We start from the raw sequence: 13,939 nt of genomic DNA, 5'->3' as shown, positions 1-13,939 counted from the left end.
CTTTATATTGATAATGACAAATAAAGCAATGCTTAGTAATAGAAAGCAAGGAGTAAAGAGATACTGAAGAAACAAGCTAAAATAAGTTAAATTTCATCTTCTTATTATTAAAAAGATTCAATTGAATTTTCTAATTTTTAAAAGTATTCAATTATGTCGTTTTATTTTTAAAAGTTCTAATTAGGTTTTATTTAAAATTAAATTTGATCTTGTTTCTAATTTTTTTAAGTAGATGAAAAAAAAAGGAACCAAATTAAATTTATTTTAAGAAATAAAAGACATAAATGAAACTTTTAAAAATAAAAAAAGCTAATTGAATTGTTTTTAAAAATTAGAGGCCAATTGAATTTTTAAAAAAACAAATAAAGGAGAATGTTCCAACCCACAGATAAGTCAACCACCAGTAATGAGACAACTAATATATGTCATATTTATGTGATGACCAATTATTGTTCAAGACCGAAACATGGCTTCATGGAGGTTCCACTTCAAATGCACGTTACAGTTCTTAGTGATTCGGATTTTATCACGAAATATATTGTGCTTGAAGAAAACACATAATCAAGGATAATGCTTTTTTAGAATTGTAAACACGAATGCAGACTTTGAGACAAAACAAAATTTAAAACCTCGTGGCAGGCTCTGAGATAGAGTGTCATATGTCACATTCTACGACTATGAGATATAAGTGGTGTGATTTCAAGGTGGAAAAAACGTACATTTATCTTCTTTTTACTTTTCTATAAAATAAGCCCACATGCACCGCGCGGGTGCCTTGTACAAAAATCTATAGGATTAAGTGATCAACTGCAAGAGCACATTAAAATTTATATGCCTGAAAACAACATTTTATGTAAGTGGTCATCACGAATTAAACTTTGTTTCAATTTGGTTGACCAATCCAAAGAACTAAGGCATGAGGTGAGGACAACCACTACAGCTACAAGCCAAATACGAACCCCACATTAGTTTAGGCATTAGCTAAGACTTCTAAGATTTTAGATAAAAAGGATACAAGAAACAAAATACGAGCTCTCCACTACTCTAAGCCAACTAAATTAAATTTAACCTATGATATTTTCCTAAGCCTCTCACATGTACCTATATATATGTTTATGTTATCTCTAACTTGATTGCCCTCATATTAATAAGTATGGAGTATCAAAACCAAAGGGCCAAGGAGGGTAGATTCTGTGAGAAACTCAAGATCAAGAATAGGCCAAAGTTTGTAGGAGTGAGACAAAGGGCTTCAGGGAAATGGGCAGCAGAGATCAAAGACACATCAAAGAAGATTAGGCTTTGGCTTGGAACTTATCAAACTGCTGAGGAAGCTGCTCGAGCTTATGATGAAGCTGCATGCCTCCTTCGAGGTTCAAACACTCGCACCAATTTTTCTACTCAAGGGTGTGGCGTTGCTACAAATTCTCCTATATCTCTCAAACTCAGAAACCTCCTTGATCGTAAAGCCATGTCAAATCAAAGTCAAAGTCAAAGTCAAATTCAAAGGCAATCCTCTATGATAAGTTCCACTTTCCAAGGTGCTGATACTTCAGCTAGTCCAAATGTTAGTGCCATCAATAAGATCATGGTTATGGAAAACTACTCTGCTTGTAGTAGTGAAGGTAAGTCTTTGTTTTTGGTTCAGAACCACCAAGTCTGTGATAACCCGTATGGACTAGATATGAATATGATCAACTGTTCAACGGGTATCACACCAAATACATCGCAGTTTGATTATTCTTGGCCATTAGCCCAACAAAGGATTAACGAATTGCCAATATCAAAAGATGATTTTGGTTTGAATGCAGAAAGGCAATTGTCAGGATATGCCACCAATGAGTGCCATGAGGAGGATACGTATGCATATGATGTCAATTATCCTCTCTCCCACTTTTTCTGCTTCACTTGATATCTATCTTAATCTTCCTATCTCTTCTTAAAACATAGTTTGTATAATATTACCTTGTTTCCGTGTCATTTTCCCTGAGAGGATAAACCAAGAGTCAAGACCATTGAATTTCTAAACTCACTCTGCTTCACCAAGTGCTTATAGGAATCAGTAACAAGATTTTCGGTACAATGGTACTTTGCCCAGAGTGTAACAATTCTTTTCAACTCCTCAAAGTTAACCCATTGGATATTTTGCAAGCTCGTGATCACTTACAGTCACACCCCATCTCAGTATAATAAGGAAGACTAATGTGTGAAGTCAAATGTGTACGCACTATATATCAGTCTTCATTCTTCTATAAATGTACTTAGTGCTTACAATATATTCAATCCCACTCCTTATGGTTGGATAATTAGATGAAAACGGATATTAAGATGTATTTTACTTTTTTGTGTTATATATCACCTTTAAAATAATTTCTGCACACACATATAAGTGCATCTCCTAGCTAGGTTCACTTGTGGGTCCATATTATTTTGTGATCAAGTCATGTATAATACAAGTATTTTTGTTTAAGACTTTTGTACAAGCTACCTCAACCCTGTCCTATAATATTAGACTGGTCCTAGTGGGTTATGTATAATAAAAGTATTAAAATACTGTAAAAGAAAATAATGTTTAAATATGAATGTCCTTAAAATAAACAAATGACTACTATAAAATAAATAAATGCTTTGTTTACAACCCGAGGGATTGACTAGGGTTTGTGGAGTTAACCTCCTATATCTACTAAGTCAAATCCAACCACCTACGTTGTGATCAACACCCACGTTGTTGATGAGGTGTCTGGAATAGATAGTAAGAAGTTTAAAAATGAGTCTTTGGTGGAGTTAAACACATCCCCACTTCCCTCGAGGATAGGACCCACGACTTGCTAACTGCTAAGTATGATTGAGAATGGTCCCACCGCTTAAAGTTTTTGGAATAATTGATCATGCCACGATAATTATGTTGAAGAATCAAATAACCGTTCCAAATAGTTATTGACTTAAAGAATAGATCTGCAGTAATTCTCTCTTGAATTTTTATGCCGTAGAATGGGGCTTTGTGGGCGCCTGAGCTTGACCGGTTATATCACATTAACACTAATGATACCTTTTTTTTTGCTAACACCAACTGGAACTTTTCTAAGTCTGCTACCGACAACTTCATCCTATTAGCCTCATTCGCATCTTATTTTGAAAGGCGTGTGTTTGAGTGACTTTGCAAATTTGATTTTGGATGATCTTGATTTGTTTTAATTAAAATAATCTCAATTAAAGTTGAATTTTGAAAAAAGGAATTTATATGTAGAATCATCTCAACCAAACTTGTAATATAAGTACAAATTTTCAATCGAAGTAACGCCTGCCAAAGTCACATGGTTTTGTGAATTTATTACAGTATTGAAAAACAACTGAGGGATGCTTAAAAAACCACACTAAATGAAATATTATTGAGCAGAGCTCCTTAGTTCCCAAAAGTGTTTACTACAAATTTTACTAAGCTCAGATATCTTATTAACATTTATTTTCTAACCCATGTCGAGTTTATTTTCCAATGCATTTTTCCATATTTAGGCCAAACCAAACGCAGCTTCGTACTTCCCAATCAGGCGTTTTCAAGTTCATTCTGAAGGTTCTGATTCCCTCAATTCCATACTCCGAAATTGTTATCTGGAACATCCGTATTCATACTTCCTAGTTTTTAGTAATGTCTTTTTTCCAGATAGCCTTGCTTGCAATAGTTTTTACGAGTTTTGGCACTTGCACCAAACTTCCACCCAACACTGATAATAATAAACTTAAAAAGCGCAAAAAAATCACAAAATAATCATATCGATTTCCAGAATGAAGCGAATTGCAAAAAACATACGAGGGGTACGTTTTTCACGGTTCATAAAGAGATAATCAAAACGGGAAATCCGGTAAAATTTGCGAGATAAACATAAGAAATCAACTTTTGACATGGACAATTCTGAATACATGACTGAGGATCGCAAACAACAGGTCCTAAACCACCAAATAGAAGCATAATGTTGATCACTTCACAGTTTGAATAATGGAGAACTATATCACACAGCAGGAGCAAAAACAAAAAAGAACGAACAATAATGGTTCAGGGTAATGTAACGAAGCATATACCCTTTTAACTCGGAAACAATTACATTGATAACAAAAAAAAGCCTTCGATTATCAATAGTCCTCTCCTTCCTCATCATCTTCCGCTCCTTCAGCTCCAACCTCCTCATAGTCCTTCTCAAGAGCAGCAAGGTCCTCACGAGCCTCAGAAAACTCCCCTTCTTCCATACCCTCACCAACATACCAGTGAACAAAAGCCCTCTTGGCATACATCAGATCAAACTTGTGGTCAATGCGAGAGAACACCTCAGCAACTGCGGTGTTGTTGCTGATCATGCATACAGCACGCTGAACCTTAGCAAGGTCACCACCAGGAACAACAGAAGGTGGCTGGTAGTTGATACCACACTTGAATCCAGTTGGACACCTATCACAATCAACAACAACAACAAATTCACAGTGTTAGATCAAAAACGGAAAAATTGATTCTAATTAGAATTGATCTTTAAGTGAAATGAATCATGTTTAAGTGTGTTCTTATTCTAAAATGCAAGTTAATAGCAAATCTCATTATAAAATTTCTGATCCAATGCAAACACTACCTAAAGTTGCTTCAACCTAAAAGTTAAAATCAATTCTACACCCAGAATCAGTTCATCAATGTGAGAGACCAAACAAGTGAACATTTCCCTAAAATCATGTTAACTAGCATTTCAATATGATATTAGATCTCTCAATGTGAGAAACCAAACATGCACTTGTATGTTTGGTTCCAGATCCCGGATGGGGTTTGTTCATGTTCACAGATAATCTGATAGTTATAGTCTCCACAACTCAAACAAGTTTTCAAACACAAATCTAGTGATGTATATTAGTAAATGAGAGTAAATATGACAATTGAATCGGGAATGAGAGAAAATTATACCAATCAACAAACTGAACAGTCCTCTTAGTCTTGATGGTGGCAACAGCAGCATTGACATCCTTAGGGACAACATCACCACGGTACATCAAGCAGCAAGCCATGTACTTGCCGTGCCTTGGATCACACTTGGCCATCATGCTGGCGGGCTCGAACACGGCATTGGTGATCTCCGGCACCGACAACTGCTCGTGGTAGGCCTTGGCGGCAGAGATAACCGGAGCATAGGACGAAAGCATGAAGTGGATCCTAGGGTAGGGCACAAGGTTGGTCTGGAACTCAGTGATATCCACATTGATGGCACCATCGAACCTCAAGGAAGTGGTGAGGGACGAAATGATCTGGGAAATGAGCCTGTTGAGGTTGGTGTAGGTTGGTCTCTCGATGTCGAGGGATCTCCTGCAGATGTCGTAGATGGCTTCGTTGTCCAAGAGGACCGCCACGTCGGTGTGTTCCAGGAGGGAGTGGGTGGAGAGGACGCTGTTGTAGGGTTCAACGACTGCGGTTGAAACCTGTGGGGAAGGGTAAATGGTGAACCCTAATTTGGATTTTTTGCCGTAATCGACGGAGAGACGCTCGAGTAAGAGAGATCCGAGACCGGAACCGGTGCCACCGCCGACGGCGTTGAAGACGAGGAAGCCTTGTAGGCCGGTGCAGTTGTCGGCGAGCTTGCGGACGCGATCCAAGCACAGATCTACGATCTCTTTGCCAACTGAAAGTGGGGAAAATAAAAATTAGGTCAGAGAAATTGAAATTGAAATTGAGGGAGGGAGGGAGGGAGGGAGGAACGAACCGGTGTAGTGGCCGCGGGCGAAGTTGTTGGCGGCGTCTTCCTTGCCGGAGATGAGTTGTTCGGGGTGGAAGAGTTGACGGTAGGTGCCGCAGCGGACCTCGTCGATGACGGTGGGTTCGAGGTCGACGAAGACAGCACGGGGGACGTGCTTGCCAGATCCGGTTTCGCTGAAGAAGGTGTTGAAGGCGTCGTGGGCTACACCGAAGGTGGAGTCAGAAGGCATCATGCCGTCGGGCTGGATGCCATGTTCGAGGCAGTAGAGTTCCCAGCAGGAGTTTCCGACCTGGATCCCGGCCTGACCTATGTGAATGCTGATTATTTCTCTCATTTTTCTGAGATTCGATTGAGATTTGCGAAGCGTCTCTCTCTATCTCACACTCTCTCTCACTCTCTCTCTCTCACTCTCAAGTCTTAACATACTCCTAAGGCTTCAAAGGGGAATTTGATAAATCTTTAGAATCCGGCCCGTTTGGCGCCAGCCTATCCGACCCCACTCCCCCATTCCGCATCTCACACCTGCATGCACAATTACTTTTTTTTTCTATCCGTTTTACTAAAGTCAAAACTTAATTATTAATTTGCTCTCACGTTATTTAATTTGATTTTCAAAATTTTTAAGGGTTCAATTTCATCCTTAAATTCTTGAAAATGAATCAATTTCATTCCAAAATTTTTAAAATTTTCAATTTACTTCTCAAGTTTTCAAAATTTTTAAGAATGTGAGAAAAAATTGAATTATTTTAAAATAACTTGGTACCAAATTAATTTATTTTTGAGAACTTGAAAATAAAATTCAACCTTTTAAAGATTTGAAAACTAAAATTACTTATTTTTATGAACTTGAAGATTAAAATGAATCATTTAAAATAATTTAGGAACCAAATTGATAATTAAGTCTAAAAAAATTATGAATCCAAAAAAGTCAAAAATTTATCATCAAATACCATTAGTAACTAAAAAGTATTTTAGATTTGAATTTTAAATTTATTATTACTAGAATTGACAATTTTGACTTATATGATCAAAATATAATCAGTGAAAATTCTTTTACATTATTTGTATATTTCAATTTTGAGTTATATGAAAAATATAATCAAATGAGAATTGACAATTTTAATTTATTATTTTCTCAGTTTACAGTGTTCGATTACTTCAACCATTATTTTTATTGGACACTTATAATTTAGTAAATTAATTTTTTAATTTCTAATTTTTAGTTACCAATTAATTTTTAAGTTTTTAACTAACTTTTCAACTAATTTTATCAACTAATTTTATCCATCATAAGCATAATCTTTTAATAAAGTTTCATTAGGCAAAATTATTTACTCCGACTCTCTTCTTTTTGTACAGATAGAAAAGTTTTATTCACTTCCTCCCAAATCCTTACCTATCTTTTTAGTCATTTTCACCCAATAAATCCAAACTAATCTAATATTATTTTCTTTTAAAATTTTATGTAAAATTATGAATCTCTTACTAATCTAAAATTTACTACAATCTCCCACGTTTACAAAATTGACAAAACATCTAAGTATGGACAATTTCCAAATTCATAAACTCTAATTATTCATGCTGTAAAAAAACTATTTTTCTATAACAATTTCTTATGTTTCAATCGCCACGAACTAAGGTCAACATGAATCATGGGACTTCAATAGTACTAATGGTTGGCAATCTAGTAAAAAGAAACATGAAATAGCATATGAGAATCTCAAGGTCCGCCATTTTGTACTAATTCAGGTTGAATAATATTAAAGTTGATGAAGAACAACCAACTAAAAAAACAAAGAGCAAAGTTCTCCCCGAGGGATCATAAAATTCTCATCCAAACATGGCTACATGTTTTCAATGATGCAGTTGTAGGGGTGAAGAGAATTAAAGGGATTTTCTTTTTGGCTAAGAATTAAAGAGAAATACAATAAGTATCAGGCCTATTTGCAAGTGATGGCATGGTTACTTAGAGAACTCGTTTAGTAAAAACTTTAAAATTGTCGAGTTGGGGAGAAGAGTTGTGTTGATTATATAAAATAAAAATAAATGATATATGTGATAATGAGATGATTTAGATGTGTTTAAAAATTGATATTAAATAAAAATATCTAAATCAATTGACTAAATAAGATTCTTAAAATTTAAGATAGGATTTAAACATTTCTATCTATTAGTATTACATAAGTTGCAAAAGAAATATGTAGTTATGTAATTTTTTAAAACAAAAATTAAACTATCAAATATTTTAAAAAAATAGAATAACATTGAATTATTTTAAAAACATGATTTAATTTGATGTATAAAATAAATATTTTAAATGTATTCTTATATATATTACTCTCATCCTCACCAAGTCATTTTATTAACTCGAGTGTTCTGCATAAAAAAAAATCTAATAATTTTATGAAATAGTGGTTGAAAGACTATTACATTCCGTCTAGAATTGAAACTATTCATTTTAATTATGGTAATAGTTCAAAATATTGATTAATAGAGAATCAAAATAGATTATCAATAAACGGCATTCCGTCTAGACTTCAAACTATTAATTTTAATTAAGATCTTTAAATCTTGAAGACTAGAATGACTTTCAAATATGAAAATAGTTAGACATTCCTATGAGAAAAAAAAGTTTAAAAATAAAAAAAATATGAGGAAATTGTCCTTATGTGGATGTGATTTAAGAAAGCGAAGTTGGATTGGTGATTGGTGGAGCAGGGCGGGCATGTGGTGGCAGCCACTGGCCATTACTGATGCTTACAATTATTAGCAGACAATGAAACAAAATAACACCACACCACACCACACCACATTAGTACTACTTGCTTCGTTTTCAGTTTCCTCCTTCTTGCATCTAAAAAATATCTTTATTTCTTCAATTCCAACACCAACCTTACTAATAAAACAAAACGCATCTTAGTAACTGCTACCATTTCAAGCCTAATGGTCAAAGAGTATATTTAGGCCATTTATGTTACAGTTTTTGTTTAAGAAATTACTATTTCTTAAAAATATTTGCTTTTTAAAGTTCTTTAATACTTCTTGTTTTAACTCTTCAAAATAATCACTTAAATAAAAATCTAATTAAAATTAAATTTTGTTTATAAAAACATAGTGTGACATAATATTTTTATTCCTTAAGCATATAATTATGATTATGAGTTATATCCCAAATTCTTAATATAAAAAAATATCTATTGAAAGATATCAATCTCTTAAATATATTTTAGGATATTGTGTTCAATTATTTTTCAAAATAAGATTTAAAAAATCCAGTAAAAATAATTTAATTATTTTTATAATGAACGATACTATTATGCTTTTTATAAAATCATTATTAATTATTTTAATAATTTATAAAAGGATTAAATAAAAAAAGTAAATATAGTTAACATTTTAAGACTAAGAATAATGTACACTAACTATCCTTCAAGTTTTGAGAAATTACACAAACTTCCCATTCTTTTATTTATTTCTATACTTATCCTTGTTCTTTTTTTTTACAACAATCCTCGATGATGTTTTAAAAATATACACAACCGTACTCTCATATAAGGCATGCTAATGTAAATGTAAAAAAATGTGAAAGTTTGTCTAATTTTAAGAAATCTTAATAGTGATCAGTGTAATTTATTCTAAAATTAGTGTAAAAATGTAAAGAAATTAGAATGATTTTAAACATTTTTTGTGATTTTTGGTACAATACATATTCTTGTAACAACTTTTTTTTTCATTTTATTAGTCAATCCCTTATGAGTATTGATTATTGTTTACTTATAGAAAATTAGAAAATGAAAAAATATTTTTTCTTAAAAAATACACAATTTTGCTTCAAAGAACATGATTAATTTGTTAGTATGGATGCATGAATTAATGGGTAGTTGAATCTTGCTTCAAAAGAGGTGAATTTGTGTTTGTGATGTTTTGGGTCATATGCTTCTATGAATGAGTACTGTTGTGATAGTTTGACAATACCTTAATCCATGTTAAAAACAATAAAAATCATGCATGAGAAAATTGTTGAAATATATTTACTTTTTGAGGGAGAGCAAGTTTTGGCTTTGATCATAGATGGATGGTGCTGGGGTGGGAACCACAATAGTTATGTGTGGATTTTTTTTTAAAAAAATAATAAAGAAAGAAGAGAATTGATTATTTGTTTTTATAACTTAGAATGAAAAGACAGAATCGCTTTGGTTCTTTAAATTGAGTTTTTTTTTTTTTTTTTAAAAAGCAATTCATCTCCATTTTACAAGGCATGTTTTATTTTAAAATTATTTTTTGAAAATAAAAAAGTGAAAGCTTACCATGACTCTAAAGATACCTTCTTTATAATTTGTTAGTTGTTTAACTAATAAAGATATTACAACTAAGATTTAGCTTAACCTAATCCGTTGAATTTTGAATCTCTCCCCAGTGTGGCTGTCTCCAGCTTCTCTCTATCTGTTTTGTAGACCATTGGATTGATCTCATGGCTGAAATTTTGTAGTTAATGATTGGGAAATGGTGACCCTTGGATCAATCTAATGGATAAGAAATTATAAATAAAATAAAGAATGAAAGAGTGCAGAAGGCAAGAGCATCGAGGCTCGTGAACACGAACAATAACATGAAGTGCATTATCCCACACTAATATGAAATTTTTAGAAGTCTCTTCCATTATTTCATGATTGTACACTCAATGTCACTGTTCGTAGTTATGCAAGAGAGGTTAAAAACTACAGGCACACAGGTCATTCCTATACAAGATATGAAAATTACAAAGGAAAAATAAATAAAATCCAAAAGCAAAAAAGTGTCATGAGCAGAGCTTTCGGGAAAAGATTTTGCAAAACTTTGGCCTGATGCCTTTGATTTCATGATCTTTGTCATTTGAACAAGTTAAAAGTTAAAACAACAATTTAAAGCAAATATCTTTTATATAAATCTCCATTATTAGTGGCTCAACTTTTTTTTTTCTTTTTCCATATATACTATTTTTTGAACTGAAAGTCGAGAGATTAAAATATATTAATCTTTAGAAAAATAGATAAAATGTACTAAATTATCAATGCGATAATAAATTAAAACAAAACATAAGATGATAAAATATCAAATTCTATAGTTCAGGTAACAGAGAATAAGTCAAATTATAAGAAATTAAAATGTAATTTTTCTTTTTATAATTGAACTGATAAACAAATATTGGAATGATCGGCTTGATTTATACCACCATATGAAAATCCAATGTTGGTAGCCATTATTAAGTTTTGAGACACATATGAGTCATGATAGAACTGTATTTATTAAAATCCAAGATGTAAATCCCATAGTCACATAATTCTTAGTTGGCACCCACGTGGCCTGATACTTATACGCATGTGCAGAATGTGTAGGCTTCATTTCATTCAAAATAAAATCAATGAATACAACTAAGAATATGATCAAAAGATTGGATGCTAGAAAAAGACAATGACAATCTATCTAAATTATGAACAATATTATTATCTTAGCTTCCTTATAAAAATGATCTCATATGTTTTGTTGCCATTGCAGCACATTAGATCATCGACAACAGCTTTACAATCAAGCTCAATGATAATGTTCTGGTATCGGAGCTGCTGAACCCATGTAAGACCTTGTAACAATGCCCATGCTTCTACTTCTGTTGGACTTGGTTCTCCAATGCTCCATTGCGCTCTTGCCTTGATAAATCTGCCATGAACATCTCATATACACATCCCTGCACCAAATTTAAAGTGTAGTGTGTTTCGAAAGATAGCAGCATCTATATTTAATTTTAACGAGCCTGGTTGGGGAGGAGACCAGCTGTGATATTCGTGATTTTGGACTGCAGTAGGTGTGTGAAACATGTTTCATCTAGCAAGCTTCCATTCGTGTGAGAACTGAGAAGAGATATATGGAGATAGATATTTGTGGATGAATTTGTGTTTCTTCCCAAATTTGCTGGTTTCAGAGAGAGAGAGAGAGAGAGATTCTTAATACCTTCTGCTGACTTTTAGGCCAAAATCCAGATAATTGCCAAATAGAAATTGCATGATCACATCCAAAGAACAAGTGCCATTCATTCTCAAAACCTGTTGCACAAAAAGGACACGCATGGGTGCATGAGAATCCTCTCGTTTGCAATCTGATTCTTGTTGGCAAGCAACCTCTTAAGATCCCCCAAAGAAAATGCTTTATTTTGGGAGGAAATTTAAGGTTCTAGATTTGCATCCAATCACCTGCTTCCTTGAGATGGTCAGTTTGGATGATGGATTTCATAATGCAAAGATAAGCTGTCCGAACTGAGTAATTACCATTTTTTAAAATTTTCAAAGGAGTTGATCTTGATGCGTCACATTCAGCAAAGGTGTTTTTTGAATTTCATGAATATCATGATGGCAGAAAAAATGATGAAGAAGATCCATACGACAAGCATTGAATTTCATGAATATCATGATGGCCTTTAGCCCAGGTTGATCCCAAATGCAGACGCTATTACCATTGCTTATCCTTCCCCTTCTACTTTCATTTATTACTATACTCGTGAAGTGTGGATACTACATCAATCGAAACTTGGATTCTGCCCCCAATTAATCCAAAGTGTGGGTTTGTTATTAATGACAATTATATAGCATGAGGAGGATTGACAAAATTAATTTTGAGTAATTTGATTTATATTTAATTTTTTTATTATAAAATCAATTTAAAATTAAAAATATAAAATTTTGGATCCAATTTAAAAGTTATTTAAAGTTGTCATATTTAATTTTAGACCAAAAATCAATCCTAAATTCTTGTTTAACAGCAAATATATAAAAATATATTTACAATTAATTCTGAACTCAATCAATTCTTCAACATGAAACTAAATATGCACTTATTTTAAAACATTTATATAATAATATAATATTTTTTTATATGTCTCTTTTAAAGGAAAAAATTGTTTATATTTATACATTATTTTAATACATTAAGATGAAATTTGTTATTATTGTTTTTGTTATTTTAATTATATTTTTATAAATAATAATAATAATGTATGAAATTTCAAAATAATAAAAAAGAGTTATAAAGAATATTAAAAAGTTACAAATAATTTTAATACAAATGAAAAGATCGTTTTCTTAATGTATATGCTAGAATTTTAAACTAGATAAAAAAAAACGGAGAAGTAGGAAAATAGCTATCTAGTCAATAATTTATTTATTTTTAAAAATTACAATAGTAAAATTAAATGTCAATTTTTTCTATTTTTTTATTTCTTAAAGGATACTGGTTAACGTTTTCTCTCTCTCTCTCCTGTAAGATTACTATCGTTTCTCTTATGAAGGAATATGACTATCGTTTTTATTTGGCACTTTTAAAGATAGAAATTGTTTTTATCGGCTAATATTTATTAGGGAGGGATTCACTAATCACAACATAATTTCTTGGATACTACCATTTGCATATATATCGGCTAGTGCTCATTACTAATTTGCCAAAATAAAAAGTGTTTCCAGGACCGAATGCTTAACCCCATGCATGTATGCCAGTTATGGATGGTGAAGCTTTCGGGTTGCAAAATGTTGATTTTGAAACTGATGCTAAGGAATTATTGATAAAGTCAACAGGAATCTTTCTCATATTTCTGATTTGGGCCTCATTATAGCTGAATGTACGAGAGTACTGTCTTGAATCTTGATGTTGTAATGGCAAAAGTAGCTCCATCTTATACTGGTTTCCAAGTTTTTTTTTATTATGTTTCCCATTGTATTGTTCATTTGATCATTAATAAAATTCATTGAGTTAGACTTTTGTTATAAAAAAAGAAGGAACTTGAAGTTCAAGTTGAAAAAGCTTCGTGAAGCACTTGAATTTGTTTTGTAGCCAGCAAAACCATAAAAAAATAATATAAATTAACAATCCATTATGAGCAATAAAATAAGCATTATAATCCGAACCAAATCAATTAAAATTGGTTCAGTTGTAAAATTTATCATTTTCAATTTGAACAAGCCCAATCAATTAATTTTTAACTTTTAGATTAGACTAAATTATCGTTTCGATACTTTTATCATTTTTAATCCTTTCATGATTTTAATCCTTTCATTTTCATTACAGAATAAAAAGTCAAATTTATAACATACTAATTGTCTAATAGAATGTCTTTGTTTAGAAAACTCATGTACAATTTTTTTTAACATGCTACATGGATAAAGTATTTACATTGGGCTCAGACTTAAATTGAAGTT

General features: G+C 32.3%; 2 protein-coding genes across 2 annotated transcripts; one reads left to right on the top strand and one right to left on the bottom strand.

Annotated features, from left to right (window-relative positions):
• Window positions 1-1,005: 1,005 nt before the first annotated feature.
• On the top strand, window positions 1,006-2,348 carry LOC114412926 (ethylene-responsive transcription factor ERN3-like). Its single transcript, XM_028377039.1, has one exon. The coding sequence runs from the start codon at window positions 1,154-1,156 to the stop codon at window positions 1,907-1,909; it is 756 nt and encodes a 251-aa protein (XP_028232840.1). The 5' UTR covers window positions 1,006-1,153; the 3' UTR covers window positions 1,910-2,348.
• A 1,505-nt stretch (window positions 2,349-3,853) lies between these two features.
• LOC114412925 (tubulin alpha-3 chain) lies at window positions 3,854-6,148 on the bottom strand. The gene is made up of 3 exons (XM_028377038.1): window positions 5,727-6,148; window positions 4,937-5,645; window positions 3,854-4,438 (listed from the first exon to the last, which is right to left on the bottom strand). The coding sequence occupies exons 1-3, from the start codon at window positions 6,052-6,054 to the stop codon at window positions 4,126-4,128; spliced, it is 1,350 nt and encodes a 449-aa protein (XP_028232839.1). The 5' UTR covers window positions 6,055-6,148; the 3' UTR covers window positions 3,854-4,125.
• Between the last annotated feature and the right edge of the window lie 7,791 nt (window positions 6,149-13,939).

Source organism: Glycine soja, chromosome 5 (assembly GCF_004193775.1).
Source record: "Glycine soja cultivar W05 chromosome 5, ASM419377v2, whole genome shotgun sequence".
In the NCBI taxonomy this organism is placed as follows: Eukaryota; Viridiplantae; Streptophyta; class Magnoliopsida; order Fabales; family Fabaceae; genus Glycine; species Glycine soja.
The sequence above is the reverse complement of the archived record's forward strand: the minus strand, read 5'-3'. Positions and strand labels throughout refer to the sequence as shown.

Bases quoted from the DNA above. Each gene is read 5' to 3' on its own strand.
- LOC114412925 (XM_028377038.1), bottom strand. From the start codon at position 6,054: ATGAGAGAAATAATCAGCATTCACATAGGTCAGGCCGGGATCCAGGTC. The intron at 5,646-5,726 runs GTTCGTTCCTCC...CCCCACTTTCAG, and splicing joins CGCCCGCGGCCACTACACCG to TTGGCAAAGAGATCGTAGAT. The intron at 4,439-4,936 runs GTATAATTTTCT...TGATTGTGATAG, and splicing joins ACTGTTCAGTTTGTTGATTG to GTGTCCAACTGGATTCAAGT.
- LOC114412926 (XM_028377039.1), top strand. From the start codon at position 1,154: ATGGAGTATCAAAACCAAAGGGCCAAGGAGGGTAGATTCTGTGAGAAA.